This window comes from Notolepis coatsorum (genome assembly GCF_963971535.1).
Source record: "Notolepis coatsorum genome assembly, chromosome: 2".
Classification (NCBI taxonomy): domain Eukaryota; kingdom Metazoa; phylum Chordata; class Actinopteri; order Aulopiformes; family Paralepididae; genus Notolepis; species Notolepis coatsorum.
The window spans coordinates 15586344-15610572 of NC_140166.1; the positions used below are offsets into that span (position 1 = coordinate 15586344).

At 42.1% G+C, this 24229-nt stretch overlaps 1 protein-coding gene across 1 annotated transcript in view; it reads right to left on the reverse strand.

Annotated features, from left to right (window-relative positions):
- LOC311223287 (docking protein 2-like) overlaps nt 1-24229 on the reverse strand; it is a 103466-nt gene that overhangs the window by 18225 nt on the left and 61012 nt on the right. The window contains exons 5-6 of the mRNA XM_084308080.1: nt 7554-7726; nt 5170-5397 (exon numbers count right to left, since the gene is read on the reverse strand). Of these exons, the coding sequence (XP_084164206.1) occupies nt 5170-5397; nt 7554-7726 (401 nt within the window). The remainder of the gene's footprint in view (nt 1-5169; nt 5398-7553; nt 7727-24229) is intronic.

The window sequence follows — 24229 nt, forward strand, 5'->3', positions numbered from 1 at the left end:
GCTGATAACCTCTGCAGACATTACATTGACCGAATTGGACAGTGACGTTAACCTGATTGACTGGAATGTGATCGACTCCCCGCTGGTGTCCAGTGTGACGGAGGGACTGGAAATAATGTCTTTTACTCCGCCACAGGGAGTCGTTGCAGCAAGCGACCCAGAGACAACTGTATTACCCGAGCCGATCCACGCTGAAGTGTCCGTTGCGGGAGACTGCCAGTTAACCAAGGGACAACGAAAGCGGCTGAGGAGAGCGATACATGAACAGTTTCTACAGCCCACTTGTGTCTCGTGCCCAGGTTTTCTCCACCCCCACCATCAGTACCAAACTGAGAGATGTGGCCCGATGACTAGGAGCCAGTCAACGAGGGCCAGGGTGGAGGAAGAGGGGAAGACGTGCCTCCCTCTAGAACAACAGCTAACCGAGGCTAGACAGGTAGTGGAATACCTCCAAGGCCTAATCCAGTCCACACAGCCCGGAGGGGAGACAGGTTCCAATGGAGAACCAGATGGCCAGAGACGGGCTCAAGCGGGAACACAAGGGGGTCCTGCGCCAGAACAACAACAAAGGTCGAGAGGGGCAATCGGGTGGCAACCACGAGGAAGAGGTGGAGGCAGAGGCAGGAATCCGAATGGATACGCGGTGCGGCGGATGGAGTATTGGTCGTGCGGGACTCTCGGACACCTTTCTCGGGAATGTGCTCAAGGGACTGTGACTGAACCAAATAGGTACGTGGCTTTCTCCTCTGAACAGGCTCCAGGGAACCATGGCGATGATGGCATACCGCCAGGACATGCTCGGGGCCCGATGACCCCAGTGTCATCCGGTCACAGGCGACTGACCCACCGGGTCCCACAACCCGGGGGAGACCGCCAGTGTTGTTGGATCTGTGGAGTGAAAGGTCATTTTCAAAGGTCATGTCTGCAGAGGCCACCGGCAGAATAAAAATATATGCAACTGACTAGGGTAGAGGTGGGATATATTGAATGATAAAATATGCTCCTAATTAGATTAGAATAAAAATAAAAAATAAAAATAGATAGAGGTGTTAGGTGATTAGATTATGAATGAAAGTTACTAAAAACGGATGTATGAGTGACTGACAAATGCATGAACTAATCAGACTAACAAGAGGATCAAATTATGTTAAACAGTTAATCAATATTAGACAGTGTGATGATGTGACACTGCGGCAGCTAGTGATCAGTAAATTATCCATGCTTGGTCAACATTCAGATTGATCAAAGGGTGGACTGCATGATTAAGAAATTAAAAAGACTCATAGTTGTTTCTAGTATTTTATAGTATTGATAGAAGCGTATTAACAGTTATGAGCAATAGATATAGGTGTTTATTTACTTTTATTTTTACTTCTCTTTTCTAGTGTGTTACGAGCAATTCCTGACTTAGGCCGGGAGCGTTCATTTTGTTTATTCATTTGATTTCCCTTTTTTGTTTCTTAGTTAATACGGGGGTGCATAAGCCTCTAGATGATAGGTTAAAAATGAGCTCAGAAGAAAAAAGAAAAAGCTCACAAGTTTGGTTTATTTTTTCATTTATTGGTTTGGCATGATTTTTCTTTGTGTGTTTTGTTTTCTGTTTTCTTTCTTTCTGTATATTTTTTCTTAGGGTACCTGGCAAGCTGCGAGTGATCTCGACACATCAGGACAGGGTAGTATATGTCTGTAAAATGGACTGGGAACAGAGTGAAGGAACATGAGCTAGTTATGGATTTTTGTTCTCCGCCCATTGAATACCCGGTGTTAGGGGCTGGGGGTGTGTCGTGATTGGTGAAAGTGTTGGGAAGCATGATTCTCTGTACATTAATGAAGCTCAATAGGTTTGGTCGCTATTGGCCAAATTAGTCTTGTGTAGGGTGTGAACATGTGCAATTGATAATTGGCTTGTGGTGTGGAAGATGTGTGTTTAAGGCGGACTGTGATCTGTTGCCATACACACAGGTTACTGGGAGAGTGGATGTGTCAGTGCTGACCGTCCGGTCCGGGTGCGGCTGTTCAAAGGACGACGGTAACGATGTTTGAATGTGTATTCCACATCGAGAGGTGGAGGAGTATACTGTTTTGACAGCATAATATAATGAGAGCCATGTGAATTTTTCAGAATTTTGAAATTTTATGATCTAGAAGCCATGAAATATATAGATAAATGATTTGGAAAAGAAAGTTGTCAAAGCTCAGACCAGTAAAGAGAGTCTGAGGGAGGAAAATTATGGATTCTCAATCAATTGTTGTGGTAGAAGTGACCTGCACTGTCCCCCGAAGCGATATATATTCACTGCAGGATAAGGATGGGAGATTGGGGAATCAGCAGTCATCAGAGTGTGGTACAAGGAAGACCGAGGACTCCATCGGTACTGTTGATCCAGGACACTGGCTAGTGTCTACCCAGCGGTTCCATGGGGAACCACAACACTGCGGAGAACCAGGAGACGCCTACCTCTCGGGCCGGGAGAGTCTTGGCCAACGCAGTGACCGAGTCTTGAGGCTTCAGAGGGAAACGACAGACAACCAACGAGGAGACAGGCGGCTAGACCTCAGCAACAACTCCGGCTGTCAACAGAAGCAAGGCCTCAACCATTGACCAGGGGGTCAACCAGCGAAAGGGTCGAGCAGCCAGCGACGACCTCCCCACCGCTGTGACAGCAATAGAAGATACAGCAGGGGGCTCTACCCCCAAATAGAGGTCAACACGAGTCAAGATGTGCTCGACAGAAGATGGAGTGTGATGAGAAAGGCAATTTGCTTTCTAAATTCCACCTCCCAGAATGGGGAGTTGCACCCAGCAGTCGTGATACTGCACCAGCTCTGAGCAATAAAGAGGAGGCCGGGTCAAATCTAGAAAACATAGACCCCCCTCCTCAATGCTCCAAGTCAGAATTTGACAACTCACAGTTGAAACCAATGGAAATTGATCTTGGTACGAGAACAGGTTGTTAAAGACTGTGCACACGATCACAAAAACTGAAATGGCTAATTTGAATTTTAGGATCTGAGTGTGGCAAATCAGATATATATTTTATCCTAATATGATTTAAAATGTCTTAAGTGTTATCTAGATAGTAGTGTGTAGAGATTGATATCTATGTTTGACATATTAAGGATAGGTAAACTATCCAAGTGGGGAACTGTGGTAAAATCCAAACATAGATCATCAAAGATCTAATCAAACTGTTGTGTAAAAGTCTTAAAGAAACAGTCAAAGTGGAACAACAATCAAACTAAGGTATTATATTTAGGGATAACAGCTGCAACAGTAAGACAACACAAGAATCCTCCCAACAGATTGTGTCCCGGGCCACTTAAAATAGCCGGCTGTAAAAGCTAAAATCTGAGTAGTAACTTATGTGTGTTTACTGAGGTAGAATGTTTATAACAATAGAACCATCTGGTTCCTAGGGTGGGACAGGAAGGATTTCAGATAAGTCCTAGCAAACACAATGAGGTGATGAGGTTAAAAGGGTCAAAGCGCCCATGAAGTGTTATCAGCTGCTTTACGGCCTGGGGGACACAAGGACATGCACCTAAACTGTTTGAACAAGTCAATCTTCTTCCCCTTTCGGGAGTGATTGCATCAATGTGAGACTATTAGGCTGGAGTCTCCTGAGACTCACACACACACACATTCACACACACACACACACACACACATAGTTACACACACAGACACATAGACACACATAGACACACGTACACACACACACACACACAGACACACATAGACACACATACACACATTCACACAATCAGAGGACACATGCACACACATAGACACACATACACACATTCACACAATCAGAGGACACACACACACACACACACAAAATATAATTAAAAGTGTTTTACATTGTGGTAATAATTATGAAGTCATACTAAAACTGTATTATTGTAATTTGTACAAGTAATGTGTTTAAGTATGATTATCTGTGTTTATGTAATCAATATATCTTGAGGTTCATCAAAGTATTCAAGTAATGTGTTTAAGTAAAAATACAGGGAAAATATTCTCTGGGTTAATGTGAAGGGGGTTTGGCCTATAAGCCAAACCCCTATTTTCAAATGCAAGCTAAGCCGGCCTGGCATTGGAGGAAAGAATATGATGAGGTCATCACTCCGAGGCACTGGGCCTTGGGGATATAATGGGGTGTGATGGGGGGAAGAAGGACTCTGAACAACCCAACCGACACGACAAGACCTCTCTACCATCTCATCCACAAGGCAGCAGGCGGCAAGAACAAAGGAACTCTTTGGAGGGAAAACCAACTCTTTGTTATCAGCACAGAACAAAGACTTTCAACAACTAATCAACTATCATTCTCTTTAGTCTAGTTGTATCACTTACGGCACAGTGTTTTTGATCACAACTATAGCATTCTTATTGTAATTTGTATCAACTCTTAAACTTTGATTAAACAGCTGATATACTACCTTTTCCTCCTAATTCCTTCTGCCTGCACCGCTGAAAGAAGAGAAGTGATTCCCAGAGCTTTAAAGTATTGAATCACAACGCAGAGTACTAACGCAACCCGGTTCTGAGCAGAGCAGAACCGAAATAGCTTGGGAAATCCACTTCACTTCAGTAAGTGAAGAGTCAAACAAAGCAAGCATCACTGCTTATGTTTGAATAAAGGCCTTGTCTGTGTTGTTGTCTCGCTCCCAACATGGCATTTATCTGAGTATTTCTACTTTTACTTAAGTAAAGGAACTGTGTACTTCTTCCACCACTGCACATCCCTGTGTAGTGGCAGAGTAAGTAAAACACTGGAAAATGTATGCTATTACTCATCCACTGCAACTTGTTTACAAGATCCAGTGATAATACACCAATGATTATGTTTGTTTCTCAACCTTTGTTTTGCACATAGCAACCGTCATGTCTTCCGTTGCCATGTACAAAAGAACGGCTGCTATATTATACAGGCAGCCATGTCGGATGACAGAGAACTACACAAACATTCTGTGCAAAGCCTCCGTTATAAGACCACAACGAGTCACTACTGTCGTCATGAAACGGTTGGATCTTCCAGTGGGAGACAGATGTCCCAGTGGGAGACAGATGTCCCAGTGGGAGACAGATGTCCCAGTGGGAGGCAGATCAGATCATCCTTGTCATTTGATTCTAGGTTAAAGACAGAAGGAGAAGTGTGTAACCTGTGTCTGTGGCGGGCAGCAGGCCTGGGGGAGAGACTGGGTCCGGGGCTCGGGGTGGTTCTCTGTGGGCTCCCGCCCTCCCGCTGAACTCCGTCTCTGGAGGGCAGTGCGCTGCAGGTTGATGGCAGCCTCCACGGCCTGGAACACAGCGTTGCCCTGTTTGGTGTCAAACTCAAAGCTCCCCTCCCCGGAGTCACACCTCCTCCCTGCCTCGAAGGAGAACGTAGTCTAGGAGGAGGAGGAGGCAACAGAGAGTTGAATAAGAGCAAAACATTGAGATGGAGGATGAGAAGCTGGAGGGGGAGAGATAAGAGCTGTCCTGTTAGACGGGGTTAGGTAGGGGTAGATATATGTAGATAGAGGTAAATGGGGTAGATAGAAATAGATAGGGGTAGATGGGGTAGATAGAGGTAGATAGGGGTAGATGGGGTAGATAGAGGTAGATAGCAGTAGATGGTGTATAGAGAGATAGATATAGGTAGATAGAGGTAGATATAGGTATATAAATAGATAGGGTTAGATGGGTTAGATAGAGGTAGATAGGGGTAGATAGAGGTAAATGGGGTAGATAGAAATAGATAGTGTTAGATGGGGTAGATAGAGGTAGATAGGGGTAGATGGGGGTAGATAGAGGTAGATAGGGGTAGATAGAAGTAGATAGGGTTAGATAGAGGTAGATAGGGGTAGGGGCAGGGGCGGAGCTAGGGGGTGGCTACCTGGGCTCAAGCCCCGGATGTATTCTGAAAAGCCCCGAATCTATTTAAAAAAAAAAAAAATTTACAATTCATCATTGTTACATGAAAATATGTTTGCACCAGATTTAGCAGAAGCTAATTTCCATCTGTGTTCTATCCAGCTGCTAACTGTATTTGAGTGAGTTAAGTCTTGGTGTTATGGTAGACTCAGACCTAAGCTTTAAATCACAATCAACAAGTTGACAAAAACTTAATTCTTCCACCTTAGAAACATAGCTAAAGTACGGCCATTTATAAATCAAAAGGACGCTGAAAACCAGATCCATGCCTTTATCTCAAGCCAACTCGACTACTGTAATGCACTCCTTACAGGCCTCCCGAAAAAATACGATGATAACTATTTTATTGCAATGCACTATTGCATTATTTTATTCTATTTTACTAACTATTTTATTGCACTGCACTATTTTACTTTGTATCAGTGAATCATAGACGCCTGGCCATAAGAGCATTCGGAGCATCTCTGCTCTCCCACTATTGAACTTGGGGGAGCAAAGGTAAGATCTTGCTCCACCACTTTTTGATTATATGAAAAATATGATATATCCCCCCCCAATATATAAATCTAACCATAACTATGTTATGGTTAACTGAGTTTTATAGTGAAAAGAGCAGCTTTATTGGTCAAGATTGAAGGCTCTATAATGCAGGAAATTGCACGTACAGGTTCATTAAATTCAAAAAAAATCTGTCCCTTGCCTGTGTAGCCGGTGTGATCTTGTCTGCGTTGTGTTTTAGTCGATTCGACCCCTGTTAAGGGATCGCCCTGAGTGGGAGTTGAACCCCGGACGCCCGCGTTGCGGGCGGCATCACAGACCACTAAGCAAGAAGTGAATTCACTTCTTGCTTCCGGGTCTGGATGCCTCTGGGGAGTGAGTTTACTTGCAGTACCGCTTAACGTCCACAGCCACTTCACGACTTGTACCTCGTGACTGTGGATAGACTGCGGTACCTCCGTTACACTCACCCCTCTAAACTCACTCCACCCAGGGCATCCGGGTCTAACGGCACCACGTGTAGCCGGTGTGATCTTGTCTGCGTTGTGTTTTAGTCGATTCGACCCCTGTTAAGGGATCGCCCTGAGTGGGAGTTGAACCCCGGACGCCCGCATCGCGGGCGGCATCACAGACCACTAAGCAAGAAGTGAATTCACTTCTTGCTTCCGGGTCTGGATGCCTCTGGGGAGTGAGTTTACTTGCAGTACCGCTTAACGTCCACAGCCACTTCACGACTTGTACCTCGTGACTGTGGATAGACTGCGGTACCTCCGTTACACCTGCCCAAAAAAGAAATTCAAAAAAAATTCAAAAAAAAAGTAAAAAAGTAAAAAAAAAGAAAAAAAAAGGGGGGGCCCATCTGGGCTAAGCCCCGGATCTCCTACAATCCTAAATCCGCCCCTGGGTAGGGGGTTATTATATTGGAAGTCAGCAGGAAGGGTACACCTCTTTCAGCTGAGTAGCAATGTTCATCAAACAGTGCAGAAACTCGGGTGCTGCAGTGTTGAGTGCATAGTAGTAAATGTTAGTATGAAGAGTGCATGGTAGTATAGGACAGTAAGAAGGTTAGTGTATTCTTATTTAAAAAAAAATTAAAGAGAGGGAGCTGAGGATGAAGTGTCAAGGTAGGTACCTTGTCGCGTCCAAAGCGTCTGAGGTATCGGTACGGCCAGATGTACAGAACGTCTCTGGTCTTCGGCTCCATCAGCAGCAGACTGTCGAACTCCACCCTCAACACCCCCGCCCCCCACAGCCTGCAGCGCTCCGACGCCTCCGTCTTACTCACAGACACCCTGAATTCACGCACTAACACACACACAGTCAGACAGAGACATATATTGTGGCATCACAAGGGGACATGTAGTAGAGAGGTGCTACTTTGCCATAATACAGGACAGGCTGCCACTTCACAAAATGGCCACCATTGCACACACACTACATCTCCCAGAATGCATCACCCCTGACAGGTGTAGTTTCTTGGACCACCTAATTAAAGCAGGACTAGAAAACACACACAGAAGACACAGAACCAGGGGAGCAGAGGGACAGAGAACACATGGCTAGAAGGAGCTGGAAAAACCAACAAGGAAAAGACAACCTACATTAAAGGGGAACTATTTTACTATTTCTTTCACTATTTGGGCACTTTTACACAATTCCTGTGAGTCTATGGAACACCTCTGTAATATATATATTTTTTTTATTCATTGTTTTGTATTTCTAATCAAGTCCTCAAAAACAGCATTTTTCTACCTCAAGATCTCGAGCCGTTTTGAGCTAATGTGGACTGGGGGGGGCCTGTGTGCAGCTGTTCTTGTATCTCAACATTAACATGCAGCGGTGTCTTTATGACATCACATATCGCGCACATTTTCAAATGACTCAGTTCAGTGAGGGTGAATATTGTGAGAGGAGAATTGGAAGAATGCGCCCATATTTGAGAATTTTGAGACATAGATCATATTAATATAAGTTCACATAGCTAGGAAACAATGCTAAACACTCAAAAAGGCCATTTATAAGATAGTTCCCCTTTAAAGAAAGTACTTAACTGATTAAGATTGGTTGAATAGGAAAAAGACACCAAGTTAAAAGGGCAACGTTTTATGATTTTGTCTGAAGAAGTTTTTTTCAATACATTTTGTAACCTTCTACTTTGTGCCTGTTTTTCAGTTATATTGCACTGCCCCACCCTGACCTGCCCTGGTTACCTCTCATGGTATTACAATATACTTGATGTGGCCCCAGATAGCAAAAGGTGTTAATTCAATGTTGATTTATGGTCAAAATGCTTGATTTTTGGTTAAGGTCGACGATTGATGGTGAATCACCCATTAACCGCTGAAGCAATTGACTAATGTTGAAAACATGTCATTGAATCAATATTGTTTTGTGGTTGCATTTTAATGATTGAAATGCCAATATCTAATAAATGTTGAATCAACGAATGCTGTTCAACGTATGCTGTTTGTCGTCATTGTCTCATCACCCAGACTGCACTGCGCTTGTGCCCCGCCTCCCAGAATGCACCTGTGCGGCAGCTTCCTGGCAGCTACGTACCTCATGTCTCTCTCTGCATCGTTAAGACTGGTGAGTACTGCATGGCAATAATGTCGATTATGTTGTATGTTGTATGTATGCTTTCGATTGCAAACGCCAGCGGACTAGTGGTGTGTTTGTTTTTTCATGTTAGAGAATGTTATATTAACCGCTATGCGTGCCTCCTAGCTGAAGCTAATAGCTAATAGCTAATAGCTATAGCTGTTAGCTATAATGAATATGTCTTGATCTTGGTGTTACTGTTTAGTGATATCCACCTATGACATATATACATTTTATGTAGGCCAACGTCAGTAACGTTTCAAAATGTTGTCAGAAGGCTTATATGCTGTATTCGAATGAGAGCGAAAAATTTATACTTTTAACAGGATACACTGGCACATTCAGTTAGCATAGCATTGCTGCATGGCTGCTACCATGCTTGCTTGCTTTAATGCATGACGCTTCCTGATGACTTGTTGTACAGAACTTGTAAGTCGCTTTGGATAAAAGTGTCAGCTAAATGACTAAATGTAAATGTACTGCTTCCAGTCCTTGTGCTAAGCTAGGTAGGCTAGCTGGTCCCTACTGCTTCCAGCCCTTGTGCTAAGCTAGGCTAGCTGCTTCCTACTGCTTCCAGTCCTTGTGCTAAGCTAGCTGCTCCCTACTGATGTTTTATATATTTACGTGCCGAGTATGTGTCCGGCGTGAATTCTGAGGCCACGTTCATAGTAGTGTGTGGTATACAGTGGACGTCGTTTCAATATATTGTGGCGGAAGAGAGTATTTTAGTATCATATTGAGCACATTGTCATGGAATACACCGCTTAGGAACAACAGGCTGGCTAGGCTAACTAGCTTGCACGGCGATGTTTTATATATTTACGTGCAGAGTATGTGTGCGGGGTGAATTCTGAGGCCACGTTCATAGTAGTGTGTGGTATACAGTGGACGTCGTTTCAATATATTGTGGCGGAAGAGAGTATTTTAGTGTCATATTTATTACATTGCCATGAGATATTCCGCTTGTCGGCTAACTTCTAACGTGCGCGGACTGATGACGACATCAACTCGACTCGAGACATTCGCAGCAGCATAATAAGACAACAGGCTGGCTAGGCTAACTAGCTTGCACAGCGATGTTTTATATATTTACGTGCAGAGTATGTGTGCGGGGTGAATTCTGAGGCCACGTTCATAGTAGTGTGTGGTATACAGTGGACGTCGTTTCAATATATTGTGGCGGAAGAGAGTATTTTAGTGTCATATTTATTACATTGCCATGAGATATTCCGCTTGTCGGCTAACTTCTAACGTGCGCGGACTGATGACGACATCAACTCGACTCGAGACATTCGCAGCAGCATAATAAGTTAATTAAACTTGACATACATTATATCGACGATAATTATCGATATCGAATTATATGAAAATAATTTTATAATTTTATCGCGATAACGTTTTTGGTCATATTTGGATTTAGTATCACCAGGCATGCATAATAACAGATAATAATCTACTGTAATCTACTGTACTTTTAAATTTTCCCCACAGTGCAACCGTTTTGAAACTAATTTCAGATCTAATTGTTCCTACATGTTAACAATAGTATAGGGAAGAGAAACTATACTGCGTTGTTGTAAATTCCCCATGATTTGTTATGCTGTGTATTGTCATTTCCAGTCAGGCACTTCTTTGATGGCCCAGGGGTCCTATTATTTATAGTCTGGCATCTCTCTGGACAGCCCAGGGGTCCTAATGGGTTTAAATACAGCGGCCATCTTGCCCCCATGTGTTCCATTGCTGTCTGCTTTCCCAGTAAGAGTGCGTTCATGAACTAAGTAAGTCACCAATAGCCTACAAATATAGTGCCTATGGTAATGATGGATACATGTCATATGTAGCCTGCCTTATGTGTTGAGATGCTGTGACATGCATGTGTGACTATGATTTGGTTTGCTACGTTGTGTTAATTCATGCTGCTAATTGAGCTATGCTAATGCCAATAATGCTATAGCATCTCTTCAGTTGTGTGTTCTGGATGCCATTGCATTCTGCCATTTAGGCTCGAGGTCGCCTCGACACGACCAGCCTAAACCCGTACGACCTTCGAGACCTCGCCGACTGGCTCAGGGTAAAGGCTGAAGCTCAAAGACTGTCAGAGAGAATGGCACAGCGACATCGGATGGAAGGGACACAGTTCTCTAACAGAGACAAGCAAGTTCCCCCACCCAGACCTTGCAACCAGCCTTTCTCTGTTTATTATGGCTCCGCCAAGCCTAAACAAGACAGCCACCAGCCTGCTGAGACATCTCAATCAGAAGCCAAGAAGCAGAAGTTCAAGAGGATGTGTCTCTTCTGTAGGAGTGCCGAGCACTACCTATCGCAGTGTCCAGACATTGTCCAATGCTCGCCGGGAAAGGTTGAGAAGTGGATAGCAAATGGCAAACGTTGTCGTAATTGCGGTCGTACCAGCCATGAGCAAGATGCCTGCACCTTGAGGAAACCATGCAGTGAGTGCCAGGAGGTCCACCTCAGAGTTCTCCACGCCATCGCCAAGCCGGGTCCCCGTGCCTACCTCATCACACCAAAGGATGGTGCCTCGCTCTCCAACTCCAAACAAGGAGGGAAGGTGTACCTTAAGGTGGTACCAATCGTCATTACTAACGGGAGCAAGTCACTGCACACTTATGCGATCCTAGACGATGGAGCTGAACGCACGATAATACTGCCTGCTGCAGCTCGACACCTGGACCTTAAAGGCGAAGTGGAGTCCCTCGCACTGCGGACGATTCGCCAGGACGTGGCTCGCCTCACTGGCAAGTCTGTAGATTTCCATGTGGCCTCCCTGACTCATCCTTCTGAACAGCACCTGGTGAAGGGCGCCTTCACAGCAGGTCGATTAGCCCTGTCCGAGCAGTCTTACCCTGTGACTGCGCTTCAGGAACGCTATCGCCACCTGAGGGGGCTCCCATTGCAGGACTTCAGTCAAGTGCATCCACTACTGCTAATTGGTGCAGACTGCACCCATCTGATCACATCCCAAGAACCCATCAGATTCGGCCCCAAAGGTGGACCCGCAGCAGTCCACACAGCGCTCGGCTGGGCACTCCAAGGCCCAGATGGTCTTGCGTCACAGGCTACTTCATGCTACTTTACCTCTCTCAAGTCTGCACCGGACGACCTCTATCAACACGTTGAACGTCTCTGGCAGCTTGATGTGCTTCCATTTAGAAGTGGAAAGCTAGCAGTAAGGGCCCGTCTGGACCACGAGACTGTGGGCATCCTGGAAGCACGCACTGAGAGGGTGAAGGTTGGTGACACACTCCGATACGCCACGCCTCTGCTCCGCGCAAAGGACGCGCCACCACTGAAAGCCACTGCCAAAGCAGTCATGCCAATGCCCCGTAACACAGAGCAAAGACTGGTAGGAGATTCAGCTAAGGCTCAAATCACTGGAGCAGAGATCAAAAAGCTCGATGGAGGATGTGTTGCCAAGCTGGGTGAAGAAGCGGTAAATGAGTCTGACGAGTCATGGTTCACCCATCACGGGGCGGCGGCCGACTCCTCCTTACCTCAACCTAACCTGCATGACACCGAAGTCTTCCTGCTGAAGACCAGCCAGGCGGACTGCTTCCCAGAGGGATTTAAGTGTCTCAGAGCTGGAAACCCAGTACTGCCCAGTAGTAAGCTCAGTACGCTCTCACCAGAGATGGATCATACAATGGGTCTTCTCCAAATTGGTGGACGCTCTTGTCACCTGGACACCTCCTGTTCTACTGACATCCACCCCATAGTTCTCGATCCTGGACATGCAGTGACGAAACTCATCAAGGATGTAGATGCCCGCCTACTCCACCCAGGGCCCGATAGGGTCTTCGCAGAGATCAGGCACCAGTACTGGGTCCTGTGGGGAAGACGGGCCATCAAGCATCATCAGAGGACCTGCACAGGATGTAGGAAGTGGAGGTGGGAGCCGGTGGCTCCAATGGTGGCAGACTTACCTCCTGCCCGGTTGCGGCCCCTTAAGCCACCATTATGTGACACCAAACAGGTTGCTGATGGGGCGGCGGGATGCCTCCCTGCCACAAGTGTCCTACGCTCCCGACCCGACTGTGGCAAATGATGGCGACAATCAGAGACCTCGGTAGCCACTTAGGGAATTTGACTGTTTACATAATAGCTATGCTATTCTTGGGGCGGCTGTTGTAAATTCCCCATGATTTGTTATGCTGTGTATTGTCATTTCCAGTCAGGCACTTCTTTGATGGCCCAGGGGTCCTATTATTTATAGTCTGGCATCTCTCTGGACAGCCCAGGGGTCCTAATGGGTTTAAATACAGCGGCCATCTTGCCCCCATGTGTTCCATTGCTGTCTGCTTTCCCAGTAAGAGTGCGTTCATGAACTAAGTAAGTCACCAATAGCCTACAAATATAGTGCCTATGGTAATGATGGATACATGTCATATGTAGCCTGCCTTATGTGTTGAGATGCTGTGACATGCATGTGTGACTATGATTTGGTTTGCTACGTTGTGTTAATTCATGCTGCTAATTGAGCTATGCTAATGCCAATAATGCTATAGCATCTCTTCAGTTGTGTGTTCTGGATGCCATTGCATTCTGCCATTTACTTGTTATGTTGGTCCATGCGGCCGATGCTAATATGCTAGATAGCATCTTTTCAGTTGTGTGCATTATGTTTGGTCCATGCGGCCAATGCTAATATGCTAGATAGCATCTTTTTCAGTTGTGTGCATTATGTTTGGTCCATGCAGCCAATGCTAATATGCTAGATAGCATCCTTTCAGTTGTGTGCATTATGTTTGGTCCATGCAGCCAATGCTAATATGCTAGATAGCATCCTTTCAGTTGTGTGCATTATGTTTGGTCCATGCGGCCGATGCTAACATGCTAGATAGCATCCTTTCAGTTGTGCGCATTATGTTTGGTCCATGCAGCCAATGCTAATATGCTAGATAGCATATTTTGCTGTGTGTTCAGGTTATGATTAATAAGCATGTACCTCTGTTAATTATTGTGTGTTCTGCTTATCTGTTGCAGAACACCACTCACTCAATCTTTGATCGCTCCATCCAGCCCTACGACCTGGATGGAAGCATATCGCTCAACAACAGAATCCTTAATAAATACGAAAGGACTGTTCTCTGTGTCTGCGTCCGCTCTCTGACCGGGGTGTGCCCTTCTGGATGAAGTGGCTCCAGCAAACTTTGCAAACAAGCATTATATCTTCAATAGCGTTTTAAAATTTGTCAAACGTTACCTTTTGTGGCTTATTATCCCGAATAATAACAGTTATTGAAATAATTCATACAGAACTCTGAACCTTGAATCCCATTATAATCTTCCAGGAAGTGTAGTTCAGAAAAATTCCCACGGTTCAAAAGTTCCAAAATGGTCGCCCTCTCGGAATATACTTCAGCCAATCGAAAAGTTAAATCTATCTAATGGCACTTTTAACCTATTGCTAAACTAACGTATTGATGATAATATACATTCTACATGCTTTTGTGACATGTTAGTGATGTTAATACTTGAATACGTTTGATATTAAAAACGCACATTTTATGCAACACTCGGGTGGAACAGGTTAACCTGCTGGTTGTGTGTCCCATTCACAGCTCAGTAAAAGAGAAGTGCTCCATCCATCTCGACTCCCGTGTCCGTTATTCACACAGGACAGAAACACAGTGGTCACATTTGCTTCACTGATTCTAATTTTCTTTTCTTTTCTTTAATAGGTTGAAGGTTCATCATCCTTACACAGCTTGCACAGGGAGAGATCTTATGTCCCATATGTGATGAACAGAAGTAAGCTCAACACTGCAGTGATGAGTGAAATTATTGGTTCTGTGTTTCAGGTTCATGGTAGAGGGGTCTACAGTCAAATTGTGAACTTATCATTTAACAGCATCATACATTTTTTTTGCTGTTTAGTGTTAGTCTCCTTGTATTTAAAGAAGGCTAGACGCCGCAGAGAGGGAAGACGACACACTGGAGTGGCAGGAGAGTCCAGGCTGATGAGAAGTCCTGTCAACCAATATGGGTATGTGTACGGGTGGCAAAACAGCGCCAGTGTCCTCTCCATTCACACTCCATTGGGAGCAATTAGGGGTTACAGGGGCACTGCCATGCTAGACTAACTTAGGTTATTTGGATTGAATGTTTAAATTATGTATCCGATTTGTAAAATATAATTTAATAATAATTTCCCCCAATAGTATTGAGTTAACCTATGATTCCTTCCTATCCCTAGGTGTGTGAGGTGGGGCCCAGCAGACATACCGGACGGGGAGACAGGAAGCCTTGGGGGCTTTGAAAAGGGATCTGCGGAACATCTACTCAGGCATGCAATCTACTTTACTTTTGGTCAATTGACACATGAATAAACATCCCACATTAAGCAAAAAGGCCACCTTAATATTCAGAATGAGTAATGATGAGATAGCATGAAATTAAAGGTTTGCCACTCAATTTCCCAGAGGTGGCGACATCAAATTTAATTGTTGTTACTTGGGTACTCATTACATGTATTTGTATGTCTGTACACAGAGGAAGGGATGGGTGGGGCAGAGAGCAGAACTTCTGATGGAGAGGACCTACGTCATCCTGCAGCGGTACTTGAACAAAATGCCTGCACCAACGATGGTGGAGCTCAAAGAGGAATGGCCTTTTCTTCGCTCAGACGGGGCTTTTCTCCCACTTTGGCCTCCTGACAGACACCGATGCCCTTCAAAAGATCCAAGATGCCCTGGGTCAGAGAGGACGGACCATCCTGCAGTTCTGCCAGAAACTGGACAACCCGGAGATCAGGGAAGTTCTGGCCAGATATGATCCAGAGGCTTCGGAGAAGACTCCTTATGGTGTATTTCAAGGAGCCTACGGAGAAACTGCTGATGTAAGTTTTATTTATTTAAATATTAAAATATTTGAAATGCTAAACGAGTGATTACAAACCCTACAAACACTGTGATAGACCCTCTAAACCAGTGGTGCCCAACCAGTCGATCGCGATCGACGGGTAGATCGCGGGCTGATTTCAAGTAGATCTTGATTAATAAAATTAGATTATAATTTCTTTTTTTTTTATTTCTTTTTTTTTGCAAAATCAACTCTGCCTCTCCTTGTTAACTACAACAAGCAATGCTGTTTGTTATTTAAGATGAGGTCGGACTCGGCACTGACAGATTTGTATTCATTATGCTGCTTTTATAAAGCCTTAAATGACGGCTTACAATATACAATTTTGGCTGGTAGCTCTCGGCTAGGTGGTAAATTAAAAAGTAGATCTTGGTTCAAAAATGGTTGGGCACCCCTGCTCTAAACACTGACAGACCCTCTAAACACTGTGATAGACCCGACAAACACTGTGATAGACCCTCTAAACACTGTGATATAGATCTATCACAGTGTTTAGAGGGTCTATCACAGTGTTTAGAGGGTCTGTCACAGTGTTTAGAGGGTCTATCACAGTGTTTAGAGGGTCTATCACAGTGTTTAGAGGGTCTATCAGTGTTTAGAGGGTCTATCGCAGTGTTTAGAGTGTCTATAACAGTGTTTAGAGGGTCTATCACAGTGTTTAGAGGGTCTATCACAGTGTTTAGAGGGTCTATCAGTGTTTAGAGGGTCTATCGCAGTGTTTAGAGTGTCTATAACAGTGTTTAGAGGGTCTATCACAGTGTTTAGAGGGTCTATCAGTGTTTAGAGGGTCTATCACACCCTCTAAACACTGATAGACCCTCTAAACACTGTATCAGAGCCTCTAAACACTGTGACAGACCCTCTAAACACTGTGATAGACCCTCTAAACACTGATAGACCCTCTAAACACTGTGACAGACTCTCTAAACACTGTGATAGACCCGACAAACACTGTGATAGACCCGACAAACACTGTGATAGACCCTCTAAACACTGTGATAGATCTATCACAGTGTTTGTCGGGTCTATCACAGTGTTTTGAGGGTCTATCAGTGTTTAGAGGGTCTATCGCAGTGTTTAGAGGGTCTATCACAGTGTTTGTCGGGTCTATCACAGTCTTTAGAGGGTCTATCAGTGTTTAGAGGGTCTGTCACAGTGTTTAGAGGGTCTATCACAGTGTTTAGAGGGTCTATCACAGTGTTTAGAGGGTCTATCACAGTGTTTAGAGGGTCTATCACACCCTCTAAACACTGATAGACCCTCTAAACACTGTGATAGACCCGACAAACACTGTGATAGACCCTCTAAACACTGTGATAGACCCGACAAACACTGTGATGGACCCTCTAAACACTGTGATAGACCCTCTAAACACTGTGATAGATCTATCACAGTGTTTAGAGGGTCTATCACAGTGTTTGGAGGGTCTATCACAGTGTTTAGAGGGTCTATCACACCCTCTAAACACTGATAGACCCTCTAAACACTGTGACAGACCCTCTAAACACTGACAGACCCTCTAAACACTGTGATAAACCCTCTAAACACTGTGATAGACCCTCTAAACACTGATAGACCCTCTAAACACTGATAGACCCTCTAAACACTGTGACAGACCCTCTAAACACTGTGACAGACCCTCTAAACACTGTGATAGACCCGACAAACACTGTGATAGACCCTCTAAACACTGTGATAGACCCGACAAACACTGTGATGGACCCTCTAAACACTGTGATAGACCCTCTAAACACTGTGATAGATCTATCACAGTGTTTAGAGGGTCTATCAGTGTTTGGAGGGTCTATCACAGTGTTTAGAGGGTCTATAACAGTGTTTAGAGGGTCTATCACAGTGTTTAGAGGGTCTATCACACCCTCTAAACACTGATAGACCCTCTAAACACTGTGACAGACCCTCTAAACACTGTGACAGACCCTCTAAACACTGTGACAGACCCGACAAACACTGTGATAGACCCTCTAAACACTGTGATAGACCCGACAAACACTGTGATAGACCCTCTAAACACTCATAGACCCTCTAAACACTGACAGACCCTCTAAACACTGTGACAGATCTATCACAGTGTTTAGAGGGTCTATCACTGTGTTTAGAGGGTCTATCAGTGTTTAGAGGGTCTATCACAGTGTTTAGAGGGTATATCGGTCTGTCACAGTGTTTAGAGGGTCAGTCAGTGTTTAGAGGGTCTGTCACAGTGTTTAGAGGGTCTATCACAGTGTTTAGAGGGTCTATCACTGTGTTTAGAGGGTCTATCAGTGTTTAGAGGGTCTATCACAGTGTTTAGAGGGTCTATCGGTCTGTCACAGTGTTTAGAGGGTCTGTCACAGTGTTTAGAGGGTCTGTCACAGTGTTTAGAGTGTCTATAACAGTGTTTAGAGGGTCTATCACAGTGTTTAGAGGGTCTATTACAGTGTTTAGAGGGTCTATCACACCCTCTAAACACTGATAGACCCTCTATACACTGTGACAGACCCTCTAAACACTGTGACAGACCCTCTAAACACTGACAGACCTTCTAAACACTGTTATATACCCTCTAAACACTGTGACAGACCCTCTAAACACTGTGACAGACCCTCTAAACACTGACAGACCCTCTAAACACTGTGATAGACCCTCTAAACACTGATAGACCCTCTAAACACTGATAGATCTATCACAGTGTTTAGAGGGTCTATCACAGTGTTTAGAGGGTCTATCACAGTGTTTAGAGGGTCTATCACAGTGTTTAGAGGGTCTATCATAGTGTTTAGAGGGTCTATCATAGTGTTTAGAGGGTCTATCAGTGTTTAGAGGGTCTATCACAGTGTTTAGAGGGTCTATCATAGTGTTTAGAGGGTCTATCAGTGTTTAGAGGGTCTATCACAGTGTTTAGAGGGTCTATCACAGTGTTTCCTTATGGTGTACTTCAAGGAGCCTACGGAGAAACTGCTGCTCGGAGTTGATGTACGTTTTATTTATTTAAATATTAAAATATTTGAAATGCTAAACGAGTGATTACAAACCCTACAAACACCATACTTCCTGCAATTCAATATTCAACTTCCGTTTCGCGACTATAGCAACTCCAAACTCCCTGCAAACTACTTCATAGGTTAAGTTTAGGTAGTGAGGCATGACTGTCTGCTGGTGATTCAGAATGTAATTATGCTGTTGCAAAAACTTAAAAAAAGTGTTATGTTGGAATAAAGTGATGAAAGTGCAACCTATAAGAAATGGACAACGTAATTGGTGAGCTTTAGAGGTGCATGGATACACATTGTATTGCCTAGATGGTGTCAGGCTAGGCGATTGCTTAATTCTCTTTCCTGTCCAGTCTAACTGGATGCTGACTGTAGCTTGTTACTGTAGACCTACAGAGTGAGTAATTGAGTGATTAAAAAAAATCGAACTCGTGTGGAGTGAGGGGTGCTCTTATCATCGTACATCATCTCACCCACCTCTCTTCCTCACTTTTTTATTTTTGTGTCTATCAGCTGCTGCTCGACAGTTTGACCCCAAGCTCCAAAAAAAATGGCTTTTCATTTATCTATTTATTTAACTGTATTAAACAATATAAAACGAATTGGCCATAATTGACTGAGCAAACTAATGCTTACTGCTGTAACCTACTAATAACACTTAAGTAAATCTGAAGATTATTATATAGCAGATGCCTTGGAGGATAAGTCGTGGACAACTGTAGATCATCTAAGCTCCACTGTGTTTAAATTCAAATCCTATGCCATTGTTATTTAACCCTTGTGTCTGAAAACTAAAGTATTATATACTCTTATTAGGGGACTAAATTGAAAAACTCCATAAAAAGATTATGTTGAAATAATTTCCCACTTTCTTTTCCATAAATATTTTATTCAACTTCAGCCCTGATCATAACCATTTTTTATATTATTTTTGTAATGAAATACTCCCACTTTTCTGAAAAGAGTTGTTAAATATGACAAAAAAAAGAATATGTGGTGGTTATGATCGGGCTGAAGTGGAATAAACAATTTATGAAGAGTAAAAAAAAAATACAAGATAATTAAAAGATTATGCCACATATTATGTTGGCTACAAACATAATCACTGCAAAGTTATCAAACAAATACGAATCTGATCAGACACAAGGGTTAAGTTGTTGTTCCCTTTCTAATTTCCTCAAACATCTAGTCTAGTTAATGTGATCAATATTATTTGACAATTGATGCTTTTTGTTGGACATTTCAGTCAGTAGTGAGCTCATACTTTGAGCTCATAAATTTATAGTTAAAATGATTGAGACAACGCAATCTTGTCTTCGTTGTGCATGAATGCGTGTGCTCACCACACACAATATGTGTGTCACTATTCTGGCAGTGGCTATATATGTATTGTTAATGAAAGCCTGTTATAAGGTCTGTTATTTTTTTTGTGTGTAAAAGGTATGGTCACTAGAAAAAAAAAATGTCATATTAAAGCCATGTTGTCATTTTTGTTCACACATTTTTGGAAATATGGTCATATAAGAATTTTATTATTATTTATTTAACAATAGTGTGTTTAACAGCAGGAAAAAAACATGTAATGTTATGATGTATACATATCAGCAGCAATATTTTAATGTAAAATGTACATTAATCAGTATTGATTCCTTAACTTTACAAGTTACAAGTAGATGTACAAGTTACAAATGTACAAGTAGAGTACCATTTAGATTATGGTTGAATAAACATTGATGTCTAACATTGATTCAATATAAAATCAACTAAAATGTGCATGTAGATTACCATTTAGATTATGGTTGAATAAACATTGATGTCTAACATTGATTCAATATAAAATCAACTAAAATGTGCATGTAGATTACCATTTAGATGATGGTTGAATCAACATTGATATAGTATCAGTTGATTCAACGTGTAAGTCATAGACAACGATCTGTATAATTTCAATGTCAGGCTTCAACATAGATTCAATATTTCTGCCGAACCCTATTTCAACGTTGATTCACTCATTTTTTGCTATCTGGGGCCTGATGTGGGGGTTAGAGTTTACATTTACATTTAGTCATTTAGCTGACGCTTTTATCCAAAGCGACTTACAAGTTCTGTACGACAATTCAGCAGGAAGGGTACAACTCTTTCAGCTGAGTAACAATGGGCCTTATTCGCGAAGCGATAATAAGAACAGATTTCCTCTTATTTTTTCTTATTTTGTTCTTACCTGGGATTCAGCAATGTTTTCTTATTTTTGCTTTTCTCTTTATTAGGCAAGACCAAATTCTAAGAGTATTATTATTATTATAACTTATTGCATGCGTTCTGCTTCTGAAATGGGTTATATTGCTGTTAGAACAGTTAGATGCTCTGTCCGCCCAGGCCGTACGCATAGAACGCATATTTAGAGATCGTTTAGATCTATTTGCAGAGCCAGATGAGTGGCTGCTTAACCGTTTCAGTGTATTGTAATCTGGTGTGTAACCTCACCTGAGACTGCAACTCTGAGTGAGTCTTGCAGATGTGCATCAGTGAGACGAGAGCAAAGTTCCGCGATGCACGACGTGGGGAAATTTGGGTGATTTAGTGCAAGCTCCCACAGGCGCGCCCGTGCGCAGATCGACGCTAGATTTCTCCTGGTGGTAGATCTCGGCGGGGGGCACGACTTCTCAATGCACTTCCATCAGCGAAAACGTTGGGAAAAGGTCGGGGCGCAACGTGGAAAAGTCTCGCCGGTTTTGCGCGTGCCCGTATTCCGATCCGCGCAATAATATGCACGGGAGTAGATCTCGTCATGGGACACAAGTTCCAAATGCATTGTCCCGTGGGATTATGCCCCCTCACGGCGATATTAATTGAGCGGATTTGCGGTGATGGAGAAATTAATCGTTCCAGCAAAGCATTTTACAGTACGTGTGTGTGTGCGAGACTGCCTCGCTAAGTCGTTTATTTATTTATTTATTTATTTATTTATTTATTTATTTATTTATTTATTTATTTATTTATTTATTTATTTATTTATTTATTTATTTATTTATTTATTTATTTATTTATTTATTTATTTATTTATTTATTTATTTATTTATTTATTTATTTATTTATTTATTTATTTATTTATTTATTTATTTATTTATTTATTTATTTATTTATTTATTTATTTATTTATTTATTTATTTATTTATTTATTTATTTATTTATTTATTTATTTATTTATTTATTTATTTATTTATTTATTTATTTATTTATTTATTTATTTATTTATTTATTTATTTATTTATTTATTTATTTATTTATTTATTTATTTATTTATTTATTTATTTATTTATTTATTTATTTATTTATTTATTTATTTATTTATTTATTTATTTATTTATTTATTTATTTATTTATTTATTTATTTATTTATTTATTTATTTATTTATTTATTTATTTATTTTATTTATTTATTTATTTATTTTATTTATTTATTTATTTATATGCATTTATTCATGGAGCATTTATTTATCCATTCTGGTTGGATGGTGTATTGTACTTGTGCTGTACAATAACAATACATTTGAATCTAATCTCATTTTGAGGTTTAGCACACGCTTCATTCGCCTTATAAGGAGCAGGCGGGCGTGTCTGTATGCAAATGAATTGAGCGAGAATGCGCATTTGAGTTTAAGAATGAGTGGAATTCATCATTCACCACATCTGGGTTTGAACAGATTTGGACGTTAAGAACGGGTTGATGAATACGTCGGTGGCTTTTCAAATTTTTTCTCTTAACAGACGGTTAAGAAAAAATATAAGAAAAATATTAAGAGAGTGAATGAAGCCCAATGTTCATCAAACAGTGCTGAAACTTGGGTGCTGCAGTATTGAGTGCATAGACATAAGAGTAAGACATATTAGTATAGTAGGAGGAGTGCATGGTAGTATAGGACAGTAAGAAGGTTAGTGAGGAGTTGAGTAGTACAGCGTTATTGCCGGCCATGCGTTGTCTGCCAAACCACGCTGTACAGCGATATTGAGATCAATATTTCATTTTTTCGCCATGGCATTCATAATTCATATATACACCTCCGGCGCTGCAGCTGGACCCTATGGCTAAAAAATACGACGGCTCAATACCGCCGCCTGGTGGATGGTCGGGCGAGTTACACTCGAACAACAGGAAGTGGGAGGTGTCCGTCGATTAAATTCATCCGGCCGTCAGACATTGTTGCAAGGCTCCCGACAGATACTATAGTACATATCGATCGCTTTATAAACTTAATAATCTATATGATTTCGGCGTTTATTGCGACATACAAACCGGAAATGGACCTAGACGATCGACGTCCTATACCTGGGATCTTTCACCGCCAGTCTCATTGACGCACGGTAAGAGGACGCTGACGCTATTTTCAGCCCAATTGTTTATTCTTTTCACTGCAAACCGATCTGATCAATATATCACCCATACTACATAAAGCATTTACTGACGATCACAGAATTATAAATGACCCCCCCCCCTTTCATCCGCGCATGATGACGCATAACGTATAGGATCATATACAGTTGAATTTTTTTATATAGCGTGTATCGGGAATAAACGGCAGTTGATAATCTATGCGTTTATGCCTATAACTCACGTTCTATGAATTACTGCAGAAAACGATAAAAACATACTTATATTCTAGAAGGTATTTTTGGAAGAATCTATGAATGAAAAAGTATAACGTTCCTACATCCTGAACGATAGATAATCGATGTTGAATGGGCCATAGTAATGTCAATTTAGCAATACAATTTAAAAAGTTATAGCCCTGCAAAGAAGGTGAACATCTCCATAGGCTTAGAGTGGTGGCAGTGAGGCTATATTGATGGATATAACCATGGCAGGGAATGTGTTAAGGTTTAAAAATCTGTGAATTTTTTCTTCAATTGTTAATAATAATAATAATAATAATAATAATAATAATAATAATAATAATAATAATAATAATAATAATAATAATAATAATAATAATAATAATAATAATAATAATAATAATAATAATAATAATAATAATAATAATAATAATAATAATAATTCATTACATTTATATAGAGCTTTTCTCAGACTCAAAGCACTTTACAACGTACTGTAGGGTTAGGGAAATTGCCTCCTTCACCACCACTGGTAGCACCCAACCTTGGGCTACGCAGGCTCAATGGCTGCCATACACTGGCACCAGGCACACATCACACTACACAACGGCTGAACGGCTCAGGAGACAGGGATTGTTATCAGACATTTAATTAACCTGCACAACTCTGCAACGCTTCAATACTGCCGCCTGGTGGATGATCGGGCGAGTTACACCGGAAATGGATCTCT